Source organism: Beta vulgaris, chromosome 2 (assembly GCF_026745355.1).
Source record: "Beta vulgaris subsp. vulgaris cultivar EL10 chromosome 2, EL10.2, whole genome shotgun sequence".
In the NCBI taxonomy this organism is placed as follows: Eukaryota; Viridiplantae; Streptophyta; class Magnoliopsida; order Caryophyllales; family Amaranthaceae; genus Beta; species Beta vulgaris.
The window spans coordinates 46,368,380-46,387,410 of record NC_079203.1 but is presented as its reverse complement, the minus strand read 5'-3'; the positions used below and the strand labels follow the sequence as shown (position 1 = coordinate 46,387,410).

The following is a 19,031-nucleotide window of genomic DNA, read 5'->3' as shown; positions in this document are numbered from 1 at the left end:
TATTTACATAGCATTTATTATATACCCTAATGTACTATGAAATATGAATATGATACACCTAGGACTTTTTTTTTTTTTGCAATACTTATTTGCTCATTTGGAGTTCTCCCTATTATGTAAACTTTACTCATATGGAGATTTTAAATGAGCATTAAGCAAAGAACAAGTTTTGATGTACCATGTTCACGAAACACTCGATTGTATAATAAAAGTTGTATCAAATTCGTTTCTTTTACTCAGCTACGGACTTCAATTTACCAAAAAAATAAGTCAAACTGGCGAAAAATAAAGTCAATAATTAACTGCCAGTTACCAAACACCTCATCAATAAGTTTTTCGATTGATTGAAATCATCGAATACGGTCATCTTACCCTAACTACTTCAAATACCTCCACTTCAGTCTCACATGCCAGAGTCAACAGAGAGTGAGAGACACAAATAAAAATTAAAAAGACAGCCTTTTGGCCATTTTTAGGACAAAAAATGATGATAATCATGAAGATGAGTAAATTATCTGGAGGTTTGCTAAAATGGAAGATTTTGATATCCATTTCAATGGTTGCTTTGAGTTTCTTGTTGTTGGCTTCAGCTGAAAAAAGAACCCTAAATTCAGACAACAGCTCCATCACAACTTCAACTGCAGATGATCTTCTTGCTCAATTTGCCAACTTTTTTTGGAATTCTGATCAATCAGGCTACCACCATGTTTGGCCGGTAAAACCCATTAACAAAAATTGTTTCTTTTTTATGCTTAAATGAAGTATGCACTTTTTCAGATTTTTTTTGAGTACCCAGAATTTTGAACCATATGTTGATGCAATTTTTTACGACTTTTGGCAAATTAAATTGTACCCAGGAAAAAAAGGTGTTGTTTTTATTGGGTTGTTTGTTCTATCTGTATAAATAAATGATGTATGAATTATGAGGTACACTATGAATAGTATCTCTGTCTGTAAAGTGCAATTGTGCTAAGCTTTTCTTTAATAATTAATTTTGGGATTAAATGCTATGGAAGTTTGACTATGGTAGTTTAAAGTGCCATTGTGTTAAGCTATTTTAGTTATTTGTGGATGAAATGCTATTGAATTTTGACTTATATAAGTATAATGTTGTTACTTGTTAGTTACTACCATTATAATTTTTCTGGGTTTCATACTTCACAGGATATGAAATTTGGGTGGCAAATTGTTGTGGGATCATTAATTGGATTTTGTGGAGCTGCATTTGGAAGTGTTGGTGGTGTTGGAGGTGGTGGAATATTTGTGCCAATGCTTTGTCTCATAATTGGGTTTGATCCAAAATCCGCAACTGCTATATCGAAATGTAAGGGTTCAACCTTATTATATTGCTTTGGCAGTTGCTTGGCTGGTATTAGGATAATGCCAAAATGGATTGGATATTCACATCCTTTCCTAAGCAATAGTAAAGAACTGTGGACATGTTATATAGAATCTTGTCAAATTATTATAAACTTTGGTTCTTTGTGTAGGATGAAATATAACTAATTGACTATATAAGACCAGATTCTTATTACTGAAATCCCCTTTTTCTGTATTTCCAGTGTTTTCTGTTCGATGAAATATTCTTGTTCGATAATAAGGTACGCAGTATTGTGGCAGTCGAATATGATGTTAGAGTAATTTTGTTTCATCTTCAGGTATGATAATGGGTGCTGCAGCCTCAACCGTGTTCTATAATATGAAACTAAAGCACCCAACACTAGATATGCCGATCATCGATTATGATTTGGCGCTGCTTTTCCAGCCAATGCTCATGCTTGGAATTAGTATTGGTGTTACTTTTAATGTGATTTTTGCTGATTGGATGGTCACTGTTCTGCTGATCATTCTTTTCATAGGTAATATTTTGGTGTTGCTACCCGAGTTTATTATACATTTTTGCTCTGATAGCATGGCAGCCTGATATAAGCTGACTATTTGTAGGCACATCTATAAAGGCATTATTCAAGGGTATTGAGACTTGGAGAAAAGAAACATTGATCAAGCTGGTAAGTGGTAATTAGACCATCTAATATCTGCTAATTTCTCATGTGGCCAAGATAAATGTGAAGTTTTCATAAGTTCCGAGTCATTATCTTCTTTTGCTTAAATTCCTGTGACTTCCTTGCTAGAAATTGTGTTGAGGAAACATTTAGTCAAGCATATTAGATAACTAAAGATGAATTGTTATTTCTCGCTCCTTATATTTAGTTGCGTTTGGTTTCAGGAGGAGACTAGGCGTTTGGCATCAAATGGTAAGTTTTTCAACTTGTAAACTGAAGTCATTAAAGAACTTCTAGTATTCAATATTCTTAATCATCAACCGTTGTTATAAAGTTGAAAAATATCGTTATTCAGGTGCTGGTGGTGAAGGAATTGACTATAAGCCCCTTCCTGGTGGCCCAAACATGGAGACTAAAGAAACAGAAGTGAGTAACTTGTAAATATGACTGACCCTTATCGAGTTATGTCCTGACTCTTACCTTGTTGACCAAAGATGTGATTGATATAGGTTTCCTCCGGCGAGTATTATTACACAAAGGAACTTGGTCTCCTTATCTTTGTATGGGTGACATTTCTTGTCCTGCAGATTGTTAAGGTCCTTCCCTGCTCTCCCCCTCTGTCTGTAGAACGGTTTTTGTTTTTACTTGTTCTTTGTGGTCCTTTAGGGGATTGAAGGAAATACTTTTTTTGCTTGCTGGTCTTGAAGTCCTCCTGTGGGATCATAGATTCATTACTAACTTCCAGAATATAAATTGAGCAGGAGCAAACATCTTCTTGTTCAATAGCCTATTGGGTGCTAAACTTGTTGCAGGTATTTTCTACGCGTTTGATTAACGATTCTATTATTGTTACTAATTTAGTCTTTTGATATGTAAGGAAACAAGAAGTAAGCCTCCCTATCTCAGGGTCATTCTTGCTTACGACTAATGAGTTATAACAGTATCTCTTTTATTTTTCATGTCTTCCAGGTACCTGTTGCTGTTGGCGTGTCTTTGTATGAAGCAGTCGGCCTATACAAAGGACGGAGAATAATCTCATCCAAAGGAGATGTTTCCACTACTTGGGAAGTCCACCAGCTCGTCTTGTATTGTTGTTGTGGGATATTGGCTGGTATTGTTGGTGGTCTGCTTGGCCTTGGTGGTGGATTTATCTTGATCCCCTTGTTCTTGGAGCTTGGAGTTCCTCCTCAGGTGAGATCGATGCTTGTCCGAATTGATGAAGCATTGATGTGAATATTCACACTACGCTATTTAACTGAAGTGGAAAACCTAACCTTTGATAAGCTCTGCAGGTTTCAAGTGCTACAGCCACCTTTGCAATGGCCTTCTCTGCTTCTATGTCTGTTGTAGAGTACTACCTTCTGAAACGTTTTCCCATCACTTATGGTAACCAACCACCTTTAATTTATCTTCCTTGCATAGGTTTCAGACAAGTTAAATTTGTTTGGATTTACTTGCAGCTCTTTACTTCATGGCTGTGGCGATTGTTGCTGCCTTTGTCGGACAACATCTTGTCAGAAAGCTGATAATCTTATTGGGGAGGGCATCCTTGATTATCTTTATTTTGGCTTTCTCAATTTTTGTCAGTGCTGTCTCACTAGGTGAGTTCTCATTTCAGCTCAAGGTTCCATGTTAGATCCTCGACACGCCAACATGTATGTGTATGGCCTATGGGAACTTAGCACTACATTTTGGGCCCGAATCTTAAATATTTTCATAAGACTGCTGAATCTGAACTTGGATATGTGCTCATGTTGGACATGAGTACTTGAATCCTAGTATGCATGTTATGATCAGCAAACTCGAAGTGAGTTCATCATTGACATATGCTGCGTATATTTTTTAGGTGGAGTTGGCATATCGAACATGATCAAAATGTTTCATCGACATCATTACATGGGATTTGAGAACCTTTGCAAGTACAGGGCATAAGATTTGGTAATCTTGTTATAACTGTCATCTTCCCAGGGGTGTCAAGACCTTGTGCTGCTTATTACTAGTTACTCGAATTCTACAAGAGAAATGTGTTTTCTTCTATGGAGCATTGAGCAATGTTGCTGGTTCATCTAGGTATTTGCAGTTACATCCATTCTTTCTGTATAAAATTTATTATTTTTACTTTTTGGGTATAAAGAAAAAGATATGATAGTTGAGTTTATTCTGTTATGCCACAATCTTATTGTAATAACACCAGATCCACATTGGCAGATGAGTAGTTTTAGTCTTCAAGTTCAGCTAAATCATGTTTTCAGTTTCTTATAAAACTCCCGACGAGGCAAAATATAGTTCGTGTTTCTTTTTGCAGGGTTTCCAATATGTATCTTTGACCATCAATATCTTTTGTTACGTATTAATAAGAATTATAAAGCGTTGATATTATAAAACTACACATTAAGACGAATCTAACAAAATTCCACGTGAATATGTTTTTTTGTACATATCAATGAAAATTTATGGTCAAAGGTTTTAATTTGACCATGAAAAGTGAAATGGGAACTATATTTAACACTGCAATCTGTAGCTTTTCAGCAAACAAGATGGTGATTTCAAATGTTGACTTTGAGTTGTTTAAGGGTGTTGTTTGAAGTTTTTTTCTTAAAATATAATTTATTTAATAGGGGTAAAAATGTGATTTCAAATGGGGACATCATTATTCGCTCTTCCCTTTTAGCATAGATTATTAGTGTTTTGCTATGATAAGGAAATTCTTATGCTTCTAAACGGTAAGATTATTATACTAACTCTATTCGGACTAGAAATCACAAATATGTTTCGATTAGGATTTGGATTTTTTTATGTACAGGTTGTAATCAAGCCCGACCATGAGCATGTGCATCATGGGCTTTGGCACAGAGCCTCAGGAAAATGAAAGGCCTCCAAATTAAGTTTATACGTATTAATTGTTATAGTAAGTATGTGTAAAGTTATATTTATTTGAGTGGTTAAGGAATTAGTTTGCATTATTGCCATCTTTTTTGCTTTATCATTCATTATTAAAAGGTTAAAAATAGAACTCAAAATCATGATATTATGGATTATAACTTTAACAACATATCTATATCTATACTAATATATTTAAAAGGTGTTCCTAAGCAAGGATCTACGCCACGTGGCGCTATCTCTTAGTGTGTTTACTTTATATAAGCACGCATATAATAAATAATAGAAAATGCATCTTATAAAATTTGATCCCATAACCTCTAGCTTATACACTAATGCTTAACCACCAAATCAAGTAATACTCCTAAAAACTAGTTGTTATTAAATAGTAGTTCATGTTTACCGATTAAGGCCCCGTTAATGGTAGTCGCATAGGCTCTGTAACGCTTGGGATGACCTGGTTGGAATGTTTGTAAATGAGCACACATACATTTATTGTTTATTTAATTAACAAAACAAATGTTTGTAAATTTTTTTGAATCACAAAATAAAAAAAGAACAACGCCACCACCCAAGCACACCGGAAAACCACCGAAAACACCAACCCACCACAGAAACTCAACCCAAGCACACCGGAAAACCACTAAAAACACCAACCCACCACATAAACTCAACCCAAGCACACCGGAAAATCACCGAAAACACCAACCCACCACAGAAACTCAACCCAAACACACCGGAAAACCACCCAAAACAACAACCCACCACAGAAACTCCACCCTAGCACACCGAAAAACCACCCAAAACACCAACACATCACAAAAACTCCACCCTAGCACAGCGGAATTAATTCCTACCCTAACAGTGAATAATTCACGCGATATTTAGAAATAAAAAGGAAAAATCTTGCCATCTGCGACAATCACCGTCAAATTTAAAGTGATCCTAGTAGTAAAAAAAAAAAAAAGACGAGACAAAGAAATAAGTGAGACAACAGACAAAAGGCAAAGGTCAAATGAGCACATAATCATTTATCCTTTATTTTTTATTTCATTACTTGACTTTCCTCTCAAATGTCTTTCATTAGCTGGACCCTTTCGCCTCTCAGGTATTTTAAATTAATATTGATGCTAGCATTAGAAGTAATGGTAAAGTTGAGTTTGGGGTAGTAGTAAGGAATGACAAAGGTAAGTGTATAGTTGGACATTGTGGTAATTATATGGGAGAACCATTTGACAAGCATGTCGGTCCCACTCAAAAACAAATTGTCCAAGTTGAACTTAAGGCTATCCATATTGCATTGGTAGTAGCACAAGTTATTCATCATGATTACGTAATAATAGAATCAGACTCAAAACATGCATCGATTTGATTAATGATGATTGTAGAACAAACAGATGTCCTTGGTTATATATTGATATTGTCCTTATGGCTCTCAAATGTCAAAAATTAGCAAGCAAACTGAAGTATTGTATTTTTCAACCTTAGAAAAGAGAAGGTAATTTCTGTGTTGATAAATTAGCTGCAATTGGGGCTGATAGCAACTAGCCGTTGCAATGTTTTCAGATTGTTCCATACATCATTGCAGATGTGAGGGGACTTTCCTTCCAACGAGGTGCAAAGTTGGCAGAATTTGACATGTTAGAAATTTGTGATACCATTCCATGTTTTTAGGAGATTATATTATTAAGAAACATCAAGTTCCACCGAGATTACAACACCGGGAAAGTATGAAGTTCCGCCAAGGCGAATACACCTTGCGGGAAAGCACCAACAGATATTGATATGTTAGAGATTTGTAGAATTCCATTTATTCAAGCAATATATAGCTCATTTAGACTCATTAGTGTTATCATTTAATGTACTGGACTTCTGTATTTGGGTTCTAAATGTAGCTTATGAATCAAGCACTAATATTTTCTAATTAATATTTACTTTCATTGCCGGTATTCTTTAAAAGAAAATTAGACATATAAATATTTATGGTTTGCATTCAACAACTTCAACATAGTTACTAAAACGTTGCAATGGTCAATTACTCATTATCGCCTCCTACTTAGCTTCATTTAACAGTTGTTTGATCACTCAACCAGGTTAAGTGACAAACAAAGTTTGCGATTAACAACACAACAAAATATTTATACTGAATTCAAGAACTTCAAAGCCCTCTATTCTTTGAAAATAATCTCCAATTTTTTTATACAAATATTTAATATCGTTCTTTTTTAAAACCAATTATGACATGAATATTATGTCTAGCCCCAATCTTTCAACCATATTATGGTTTTGTCACATGAATAGTCTTTTGTGACATAGAGGAAACTTCTTCTTTGTCCATGAAAATCGAGGCAATGCTAGGGAGGGGTGTTCATGTGTGGTTAATCATCTTTTTTTGCGAACCGTAACCGTTTAGACCGGTTACCTCTTAAGTGGTTAACCGTTTTTTCAGTACGGTTTTTCGGTTAATAATTGTTATTTAATTTATACTATTATGTTTTACTCAATGTACAATATATTTTTCAATTTTTTTATGCATATATTGTAATATTATATATACTATAATATAAAATATATTATAAGGTAGATAATAAATCCATTGAAAAATATAACTAACACTAATAATTAACTTCATTTCCTAATAATAGTGTTTATATTAGTATTAGAACTTCCAACTAATTACATACTTTCCCTAATTGTTATAACTTTGGAACAAATATTAGAATTAATGTAATTGTTTGAAAATGTTTCACAACAATTAAATAGAGAAAAATAATATTTCGGTTAACCGTTTACTCAAAAATCATAACCGCAACGTTTAACCGTTAATTTTATTGGTTCGGTAACCGTACCTTTGAAACTTTTTTTTATCGTTAAGGTAACCACCCATTTAGACCGATTTTTCGGTAATGGTTTTTCGGTTTCGGTTTTTTATGAACACCCCTATTACTAACCACTATCATAGCTGGTTATGTGAAATTAAATTACTAGGAGAAGAATAATATATTATTGTTTTTAAACAATATGGAATTTAATTAGTATTGACTAAACAATCTTTAAATATATAAATAAAAAACCACTAGGTGAACAACCACATATTTTAATTTGTTCATGAATTATTTTTAGCCCTTGTATTTAAGTAAAAAGAAATAAAGAAATTATTATAGGAGGATTAAAGTATCAAAATAAAACTAGTGGATTTGCCGGAAGATGCGTCGAATTGTTCTTGTCCTACTTTTAGATAATGAGTCATTGTTTTGATATCATTGACTCATATTATACATTTAAATTGAACTGTTGCAATTTAAATCCTTTTATTTACGAGAACAAGTTCCAATGTAATTGATGGTGAATAAGTATCAGAATATTCTACCACTATAACGAAAAACTTGGTTAATTGTACTCTAACAAGACATTGTGGTAATTATATCGAGTAAACAAATTGTCCAGAAAAGGTGAACTTAAGGCTATGGCTATCCATATTACATTGTTAGTAGCCACGTCAGTGGTCATTGTTTCGTAATAATTGAGTCAGACTCTAAAACATCCGTCGATTTGATTAATTAGGATTATAGAACAAAATAGGTGCCCTTGATTAGATAATAATATTGTTAATTATGATCAAGTTACGCCAAGGCTAGGGCACCATGCGGAAAAGTATCAACAAATACTTGTTCCCCAAGTATCAAGAAATACTTGTTCCCCAAGTATCATTACAGTTATATACATAGCCTACGAATCCAGCACTATACTTTCATTTTCTTTTCTTTTTTTTACATTAGATCATTTAAGTGCACAAATTTTCAGTAAGTGTGTTCAACCTTTTCCTCTAGAGTCTGGAAAGGATTACCTATCTAATTCATCATCTCCATGGGAATCGCTTGTATAGAAACAACAAAAGTATATATGGAGAGCCAAAAAAATGTATGCCATATATATTATTCTCAATGAGATAATTACATCATTTTCAAAATATAAATTACAGCTAAAAACAACATATTTAACGAACAATTATGTACTATCTTTCATCTTCTATCCGAATGCAACACTGCTATCTGTAACTTTTCAGCAAACAAGATGGACTTGAAAAGCTTGGAGCAGCCACGCCTTGTCCCTTCTCCATTGGCTTAATTGGCGTCTCGCATTCACTGAAATCAAGAACACGCCGCTCCGGCTGCAAGTCCAAATGTCACAAACAAAAAAATTGATTAGCTTTCGTTTTCACGGATCTAAAAAGCCTCAAACTACTTAGCCAACAACTGACAAGAACTTAAGATGTTTTGAAGCACCAGTTTAATATGCCACCTACTTTTAGAACCTATGAAGCACAAAAACTGCTCGAATATGAGGTTTCTCCGTTCCAGAACCGTTTATATTCCCAAATCCTAAATCCTTTTCTGTGCTAGAACATATGAAGCACGGAAACAGCTAGGACCTGAGATTTCTCTGTTCCCAAACTGTTTCCATATCCAAAACACAAATCTATTTCAATGCTAATGAAGCCCGGAAATAACTGTAACCTAAGGTTTCCGCATTTCAAAGACAATTCTGTTCCTGAAACCTCAGCAATTTATGTGCTAAATAGCTTAGATTCAATAAGTTCACATCCTTTTTGTCTTCACATTATCAAATGTTCAGACATTTTAAATACTGAATGTCATTTCCTAAACTCATCATGCTTAATTATGCACACATCTTAATCAAACCAGTAAGTCATTTTTCTTTCCTCCTCACTTTTCTTTCTAGTGTATTCTTTCTAGTGTATTTGCAGACCATGCATAGAATTGTAATCTCAACGAGAGCCAAAAAATAACCGAGATATTTTAACAGTAGAAAAAGTAGACAAACCGAGACATTGGACGCCGAATGGAAGCGGCTGTCAAGTGGACTGTTGAAATATTTATTGCTGTCGCTCTCCAGATTTTGAAATCTAGAGCATCTCTGCCTCAGAATGCTTTCAGGAGTTTCACTTCCCAGAACTTCCCGTGCATCTGCATATGCATCTGCACTTTGCTCATTAATCTGCTTCATCAACCCTATTGCATCAAAGCTACGATCTCCTGGGCTCATGAAAATCCCTATATCCTGTGAAGTGTGAACATGATAACAAATAAGTTGGAGAAAATAAAACTTCGTAACGTGACTTTCCCATTTTATTCGTTTGCTTTGTAATGAGTGTAGAATAATTTTCCAATAATATAGCAAGAACTAAGCAAATAGCAGTACCTCAATTGTTATGTCTGCATCAAATTTCGGGCAATTTACTAGAGAGCTGAAGTACCAAGGTGACTTCCATGCTGAAGGCGATTCAATACTTCGTCTAAAAGGTGTTCCTCCAAAACTAAATTATTGAAAGCATCAGTGTAGGAAAATATAACTGCAGGACTAACAGTTAATCTCATACATCCAGCAAAAAAGAATCACAAATCTTCAATGACGACACCAGATTTAAGATAAATAAGAAGAGTCCAATAGACCAAAGCACAAGAATCTCACATGTTCAGATTCTCAGAACCAACTTCATTAACAAGGCTGTCAACCATCACCGAGTTAACAGCAGAGACTGATTGGCCACACAATAATGCAGAATCATTGTTTCGCTTCTTCAAACCAAGCAAGGGGGGGCTTACAACAGATTTAGCTTTAGCGACCATTGACTCTGACATGGCTGCTTGGTTGGAAGTATTCGGCAAGCTGTGAGCTTCTAAAGATCTGTCACCTGTCTCCGGCCTTGCTGGTTCAGCTCGATCCAGAGAAGAATGTTGTGTATCACGTAAGTGGCATTCAACGAGGACTCTACTAGGCTGTTGGAACCAATAACAGAAAGCATCAGCCAACTATCTCCTTGAACAAAAAAATTTCTGCCAAGTTGTAGTAAGGTACTAGGGTTAAATGACTCAATAACAATAGCCAATAGGTGTATGACGAGGATGATAAGCAATATGACTAGACAAGCCCTTAAAAATGTAGAGTTGGGAAAGCTTTGTTAAAAGAAAAGGACACAGATACTACAGAATACTCACTGTTTCTGAAGCACAATCGTCATGGACTGATTTCTCTACATCCTGTTCAAGATTTCCATCCCTATTAATATCCTTGTTTTCCTCTGAGGTTCTGTTTCCGGATTCTACACGGTTAAGTTTTGCCTCTTCATTTTGCCCTTCAAAAGCAGGACATATATTTTCTTTATCTTCTATTGAAGCACAACTATTCTGATCATTAGATGGAAGTGACAGAATCTTGCACTCATCAGTGTCATCGAACATTACATCCAAACGTGAAAACTCATTGGTCAACCTAGATGTCCATAGAAAACCTTGTTTAACATTGCTCCCAGTCCTTTTGTCACAACGCCTTTCGGAGAAAGGTGATAAAGGTGACAATAGGTCACGATGTCTCTTCTTCAAGATAGATGGCGTACAAGAAAACGTTTTTGCAGCACTTTTCAGCACTCTGTCTGGACTATCATCAGAAGATGGTGAATCCCACAATTTAAACGGAGTCAGACTATTCATAGAAGACATCATCAACTGCCGGATGCCTAGAGGACTAAATTCTTGGTGAGCATCATTAGCAGACTGAGCAAGATCACAACTAAAAAATGGTATGTCCAAAGATGGGAATCGAGGAGGTTCATAACACAGAGTTCCAGCTTCTCGTTCACTTGTAGCCTTCACTGGTCGTTCAACTATGTTAGAATGAGTTGGCTGGCTATCTGATCTTTCAGCACCAAATGTACCTACAGGGACTAATCTCGATGGTTTCTCCAATTCTGAATGCTCTGTCAAGCCTGCAATTATATGATCACTACATGGAGAACCAGAATTATGGTGTGCCCCGAACTCCTCATCCACCTTGGCAATATCCTGCGGTACAGCCAAATTGTCATTTACCTGATTATATTCCTGGGAGCTTAACATCAAACCATTTTCATCTGAAACATCAGTAGGTATGGAAGAAATATGTTCACAGTTTGAAGCTTCCACCAATGTATCCAAAGAATGATTTGGCTGCAAACCCACATTTCCACTTGTTTCAGAGAGCTGATAAAAGGTCTGGAAACTTATATAATCTCTGTATCTGTCCATATCAATAATCTCAGAGCAGTTGTTAAGATTTACAGGGAATCCATCACCCCCTTCCTGATGCAATACGAGCTGGGAACAGCCTTCTTCAGTTTTCTGTTTCTGTCCCGTTGCATCTGGCCTTGCAGCCACATTATTGACTGAAGCAAGTGCATCGTACTCAATAGAATGCTGAGAAGGACCAGGAACTGTTTCATTATTTGGATCAGCAAGAAAACAATTTCTAGATGATGAGTCTGCGCTTAAGTCCACTGAGGTAACATTGGGTAAGCTAAATGCTCCGAAGCTGCTACTCCCAGATGCACAAGCCCCAGGTTCTCTGGAATAATTGTCCTCAAGGTATCTTGATGAGCAGCTGAATTCATAAGGTATATCAGGGATGGTAAAGGTCATATCCTCAACAGATGTATAAAATTGCTCGGAACATGACGCTGTTGGACTAGCATTGTGCAACTTTCCAAGGTCTGATTCTTCAGACACCAGAAAATCCTCCTGTGTTTTAGAAATGTCACTGGCAGTTTGAGAACAGCCAACTTGACTACATTCAGAATTTTGCTCCACCTCCACTCCATCTTTAAAAACACTACCATCTCCACTACTCTGTTGTACTAGCAAGGAAGCTGCAGGCATGGATTGACTTTGATGGCTAACCACTGGTAGGCCTTGGAACTGAGCAAGGAGTCCTGAAGCAATATAAGAGTCTAGTTTCTTCTTTACAGAGCTGTTCCAATGATTTTTAATAGCATTGTCTGTCCTGATTCACCAAAAGGTTGTACACTTTAAAATGAAACGTATTCAAATCTAAAGTACAACAGCAATCATAGTGCAGGAAGTAAAATATCTAGAAAATAAGGCAGGGCAATAGGGAAGAGTTCATTAATTTTTAAATCTCAAAAATCGAGAGGAGAATGTTGATAAGACAATGTTAAAACACACCTTCCTGGCAGATATTTAGTTAACTCTGCCCATCTGTTTCCATGAATCTGATGAGCGCGAATAAGAATAAGTTCTTCTTCTTGAGTCCACGCCTCCTTGTTTATAGAGGGATTAAGATGGTTATGCCACCTATAGATTGGATTCAGCAGCAATGCAGCAAAAGTGTCAGAAACATTAGTTATTCCTCTGTCCCTTTCTTTTGTCGAACTGAGACTTTGAGAAAACAGCAGTTCATTTGTAGCATATCTTTCAAAATTAAAAATCCTCCGCACTGACAGAAAGCAGTAAATAGCCTCAAAAATGATATTAGAAAACTTAAAAGAAACCAGAAAAACATTAAGTTTCGACAATATTATAGAACAAAAGGAGTACTACTACAACTAAACAGTAAATATTTTTAGAAGTATAATATCAGCAGGAGAACATATTACAAACTATCAAATTGCTAGGATCACCTTCATATCTGTCAACTGATAATTTGTCAACTGCAATCCTATATTTACTATCAAATGTCACACTGAGAAGGTTATCAAATTTAAAATCATAGAAACTTATCCCAAGGAAATCCTTCTCATGTACATACAGTGTAAACTGCTAAAAGGCTGTAAAATATTTGGGCAGTGCAAGGCTCCTAGAGTATGTGAAGGCAAAATATGCAGTTTAAGCTTTATTGGAGAGAATCCATAACAGCAACAAGAAGAGGGAAAATATTGTGAAGAACTCCCAAACATTTTGCAATCCGGGATGGGTTCATATAAATGGTGACTCATTATTTCGATGAATCATACATGAAGACAAAGAAAATAACCGTTTGCTACTTAAGCAGTTTGAAATGCGACCATTAGCACCTAACTGGAGAGACTTCATAAGTAATTTTTCAAGATGTCAATCAACTACAGTAAGATACTAAGATCCTGCAACTGCAGTAAAATGAGGAATGATACATATGAAACCCCACGAGCATGCAGCCTGTGTGATGTTCCAGTCACCAGGAATAAAATACATAAAAAGTTGGAAGAGGGAAAGGAAAGATATTTGGTGAATACCTTTCTCGACATTGTTTTCCTATACGTCCTGGTAGATGTTGGGCAATTGTAGACCATTTCTTTGGTCCATATTTATTCACCAATTGAACAATAATTTCGTCCTCCTATATAAATTAGAAGGTTTACAAAATATGAATATAATTTAAGAAGAGAAGGATCTGACAAAAAAGTCATTGTAGTACTTGATTCTAGAGCACAAAACAAAAAATGCAGCAGTTCATATACCTCCTTAGACCAAGGGCCCTTGATAAGCTCTGGATTGAGGACCTTTTGCCACCTGTGCAGGCACTGAACATCAGTTCTGTCCTTGAAACATTCAGCTGCAAATTACTTATCGTGATTAATAACTTCAATATTAAAGTTTAACCAACAAAAGATCAAAAGGGCCCATCAGGAATAGAGTGCACAGGAAAATCAACAGAGCATAGAGATTTGTCAATTCTGAAAGAAACAACAAAGACAATAACCAAATGGATTTCAAATAAACAAACTCTGGGGTGGTTCATAAATCCTATCTATAGTGGCTGAACCCTAAACCATATAATTGAACTCATATATCTCTATTAATGATAATTGAAAATCCAATGCGACATTGAAAATAAAAATCGAGGCAACTGATAGATTTCGTGTTTCCCTTTCTTTTACCTGCTTCACCTTCAAGGAATGGTAATAAGAGAACACATACAGAAGCAATTCTAAATTTACCAGCAAGAAGACAGTCTACATTCCACTGTGAAGTCACGTAAAGCATTAAAGACATAGTATATGTATACCAAGTTCACTTTTTATCTAGTCATGAGTCCACATCTTTCTCATTGCTATCATATATGTAAACACAAACATAAATACATCATTAAGTGTAAAAAGAATAGAGAATCAGAATATGCCAACATAAAAAATGGTAATATAAACCATTGGAAGAAACTTACCTATCTTCTTCCAGTTTTTCCCTTTGAAGCGCTGAACAGCCTTGCACAAAATCTCATCCTAAAAGAAGAAAAATAAGACACACTATCATTACGGAAACACTTTCCAAAGAAAATGATGGTGAAGTAATGAAGGGGAGACGTTTATGCCATAGATATCAAAACAAATATCAATTTGCCATTTCACCATTTCACCAGATCTACTCATTGATAACCTCAAACCCACCCTACTTATTCTCAAATTATGCATAGCCTCTCCCAATCTTAGGGCTCTAAATAAAAGATGAGAATTGTAGTAGGTACTGCGTAGCAAACCTATCACACAATTTATTGGATCTTTGTTCAAGGTATACCACATTCAAACTCCAAATAGAAGTGAGATATGTGAAATGAATTTACCAATCCATCACATAATATTAATAAATCATCAAAAGTGTAGTACATAAACCATTAAAAGTGGCATGCTGCAAAATCACCACAAAATCACAGTTCAAAACAATTGTGTGAGGATTTAGATCATGATAATCATTTCTCTATTAAAAGGGGACACAAATTGCTTGAAGAAACAATATCATGCAAGAAGCAAACACCCACAAATCTAAGAAGCATAAAAGAGAAACTCAATCAAGCAATATACAGCAGATGAAGATATATGACTGATTTGAACTAACCTCTTCAGGAGTCCATTGTCCCCTTGTCGACCGCCTCGTAGGCCCACTAGTCCTCCTAGAACAAAACAAGTCGATTCAATTTAGCTTTTGCCATAAAGGATGAAAAGAGAACAGCAACATAAACTAAAGCCTTAGTACATCATCAAATCTCTAGCAAGAGATCAAAACTCTATCTAAAATAATAAGATGCAATAGTAGTCATCTGAAGAAATTCAAAGAGGAATCATGGCATTGTTCTTATTCAATGTTTCGGCTGGGCTTTCTTAACAACAAATGATGAATATCAACCATAAATGAAGAACTTAAAACGACAAGGTTACTGTGATTAGCAATAATTCCTAAACTCGGCGGATAGATGTCTCCTTAGAGATGTAACATGACATAGAAAGAAGAAAGAGGAACCATGGCATTGTTCTTATTCAAAGTTTCATCTGGGCTTTCTTAACAACAAATGATGAATATCAACTACAAATGAAGAACATAAAACCACAAGGTTACTGTGATTAGCAATAATTCCTAAACTCGGTGGATGGATGTCTCCTTAGAGATGTAACATGACATAGAAAGAAGATAAGCTCAGTAGCTATGAATTGTGATGTACTAAAAGGAGCACAAATGTAGACTGTCAAATCAGTAAAAGTCAGGGTCATTTTAAGGAGCAAATGATTGGTGAGACGACATGTCAAAGCAACTAAGTGGTTAAGAAAGTAAAGGACGTAAATAAGCAAACAAAGAATCTATATGCCCTGTGTTTAATATCTATGATATCAGGTCGGTAATATATTGCTACTGTAATTAAAATGCCCAGGTGTTCTTCACTGCTAATGCAGAATCCTGTGGCTGTGTTTGCATTGTCATGCTGGTGCACCTGCCAAGGCCGATGTTGATGTTGGTTTCTAATGTGGTGGACGGTAGAACATGACTTCCTTTGGTCTATGGTCTATCGCGGTATAAGGATATGTTGTTCTGGCTTCTTGTGTTAAGTGGAGTTAATTCCAGCAGATGTATAGGACAGGTTGTTACAATTACAGTGTTCTATGTTACTTCATAAAACACAAAAGTAGATAAAGAGTTCGCTCAACCCTTCCTAGAACGTGGGGCATGAAAAAACTGAAGCTTATTTGCATGGGGTTTGAGTTTAAAGATCCAATAGATATATTCAACTAATTTGATTAAAAAGATCCTTGAATAATTAATATACAGTTTCGTTTTCATTGCCAATAAATTGCAAGCAGATCGCGACACATGAAAACTAAGTATGCATATTCTTACTTGCAGACACCTCTCACTCTACATAGATTTCATAGAGCTGTACGATGATAGCACAAATGAATAAGAGTATACACACTGAATAAAGTATATACCCATGCATAGGTCTGACTCGAGGAAACGCATTGTTGGCCCCGTTCAGAGAAGTGGGAGGAGCAGACGAGGGCTGAGGCGGAAGTGATACAGCTAATTTCCTGTCACTTTCCATGGTTCTTTAACAAACAGGCACAATTGGACACCCCAATTCCCACTCGATGACGATGCTCTCCACAGAGTGTTCCCCAAGGCATTATCAGTCTTCCTAGCCAATGGCAAGAGCTTCCTTTATGCAAAACAAACAGAAGGGCTAAAAGGGAAAAACAAACAAACAATATCAGTATTTAATACGCAATCACAACTATTACAAATTGCTAGACATAAGCAACTAAAACCATGTAATTGGCACCAACACCTTTGTATAATAAAAAAAAAAAAAAGCTTGTTCTCTCACCATATTCAGTTGCAAGTTTTTTGTATCACTTCAAATACTAAAAGCTCAGTCGCCAGAGAGCCGCAATTCGATCAAGCAAGCCGAGACAAATGAACAACAACAAAAACTCAAATTTTGATACCAACTTATCCAGATTATGCTCCCAGCAACGCCAAAACCTCTAATCAAGTACTCCCTCCTTTCCCTAAAACTTGTCAAACATTTAAAACCATAAAAATCAAGAACAAAATCATTGAATATAATAATTAATATCACTACACCAAATCATTAAATGGAATTATCACTTAAACAAGACCTACTACATTACATACAAAAATATTAAAACTCATCAGAATTTGCAAGTACATTCAAATATTAACAAATTCGATGCAATTTGAGGGTCTTCCCCTAAAATCAAAATCTGGGTGAGATTAAGTGTTTCTTAACCTCTCAAATTATCCAACCAAAAATCAGGGTTTTCTTCCGAAAAACTAAAAGATACATTCATCGCAATATAACTTCACAACCCAGATAAAGCTTCATTCAAAATTTATTCGATCACAAAAACCCTAATTCCTAAACCCCAGAAAAAAAATTCAAAACACTAAGATCTCAAATACCCAATCCAAATTCAAACTTTCACACCACCAAACATTCAAAAATCACATAAAATCAATCCCTAAACAACAATACAAAGAACAAACAAGTTCACATTCCCCAAAAAAAAGGGTCAAAAAATCGCAAAAACTCAAAAAGATGGAAATACCGGAGTGAGCTTGAGCTTGCGATTGTGAAACAAATTAAATGATCGAAAAGAGGATGAAGAAATCAATGGAAGAAGCATTTGCCCAGAAATCCTAATGAAGAAAAAACGAGAGATCTGCAAATTTTCACATGTGATTTAGTGATTCAGTAGGAGTAGTACTTTTATTTTTGAATGAGATATAAACGTTGTTTTTGGTGTTGAATGATGTTGTTTTTTCAGAGGAGAGAGAAAGAGAGAGGAGATATCAAACGGTCTGAAATTGTAAATTGCAAAATTCAAATTGGAAGGGGCGGACTAACGTCAATTTGACTAAAGTTTCAAATCTAAACCCTATTTCTATGGTTGGATCTATATTCAATGCTTGTATTTCTATTTGTATCCAACGGTTCATATTCATGTTGTAATGTTTGCTTTATTTGGGGGGGTTTCTTTACTTTAATGATTTTTGGGGTAGAAATTTTTGAAATGTGGAGTTATTGATCATGATTTGGGTTGGTTGGACTTTGGTGTGTATTTTGTTTTTTTGGAATTTTTCAGGATTTTGGAGGCTTTTTTTAAAAGTATTCACACTGGATACTGCTATGTAATAAATTTTTCGTAAATTTGGAGGCTTTTTGGATATATGCAGCTTTTAGGATTGCAAATTAGTTATTAAGTTTGGGTTATGCCCCGAGTAAGAAAATATTTCATTTATCAATATAATACTTTATGATAATAACACTAAATACAATTTAGCCTAGTGGTTAGAGTTTTAGTATATGTACTTGAGATCTCGGGATCAAACCCTATACTATGCAATTTCTTAATTTTTTATTGTGTATGGATTACATGAACTAAAACTCCCTAGGGAGAGCGCCACGTGGCACAATTTCTTGTTTTCGCACGTCTTTTAATATATTTGTATAGATAAACATTAAATAAATTTTTAGATATATTATTATTTGAGAAATTAATGATACCATAATGTGTCAACTGTTATGCTT

General features: G+C 35.3%; 2 protein-coding genes across 3 annotated transcripts; one reads left to right on the top strand and one right to left on the bottom strand.

The window, feature by feature from the left end:
* Positions 1 to 304: 304 nt before the first annotated feature.
* LOC104884897 (hypothetical protein) lies at positions 305 to 4,215 on the top strand. Its single transcript, XM_010669602.4, has 12 exons — positions 305 to 715; positions 1,165 to 1,324; positions 1,659 to 1,859; positions 1,945 to 2,009; positions 2,228 to 2,255; positions 2,359 to 2,429; positions 2,513 to 2,599; positions 2,765 to 2,815; positions 2,973 to 3,194; positions 3,296 to 3,389; positions 3,464 to 3,604; positions 3,850 to 4,215. Exons 1-12 carry the CDS (start codon positions 485 to 487, stop codon positions 3,933 to 3,935), a joined length of 1,437 nt encoding a protein of 478 aa, XP_010667904.2. The 5' UTR covers positions 305 to 484; the 3' UTR covers positions 3,936 to 4,215.
* Positions 4,216 to 8,785: 4,570 nt separating this feature from the next.
* LOC104884912 (transcription factor MYB3R-1) lies at positions 8,786 to 18,333 on the bottom strand. Of its 2 annotated transcripts, none has more exons than XM_010669623.4 (13): positions 18,049 to 18,333; positions 17,304 to 17,493; positions 16,909 to 17,159; positions 15,545 to 15,599; positions 14,877 to 14,934; positions 14,173 to 14,267; positions 13,948 to 14,051; positions 12,902 to 13,030; positions 10,904 to 12,719; positions 10,377 to 10,684; positions 10,107 to 10,221; positions 9,729 to 9,965; positions 8,786 to 9,054 (listed from the first exon to the last, which is right to left on the bottom strand). In XM_010669623.4, exons 3-13 carry the CDS (start codon positions 17,019 to 17,021, stop codon positions 8,932 to 8,934), a joined length of 3,153 nt encoding a protein of 1,050 aa, XP_010667925.2. In that variant the 5' UTR covers positions 17,022 to 17,159; positions 17,304 to 17,493; positions 18,049 to 18,333; the 3' UTR covers positions 8,786 to 8,931. The 2 variants fall into 2 exon arrangements, with proteins under 2 accessions (XP_010667925.2, XP_010667918.2); XM_010669616.4 differs by having other exon boundaries at positions 17,304 to 17,487.
* Between the last annotated feature and the right edge of the window lie 698 nt (positions 18,334 to 19,031).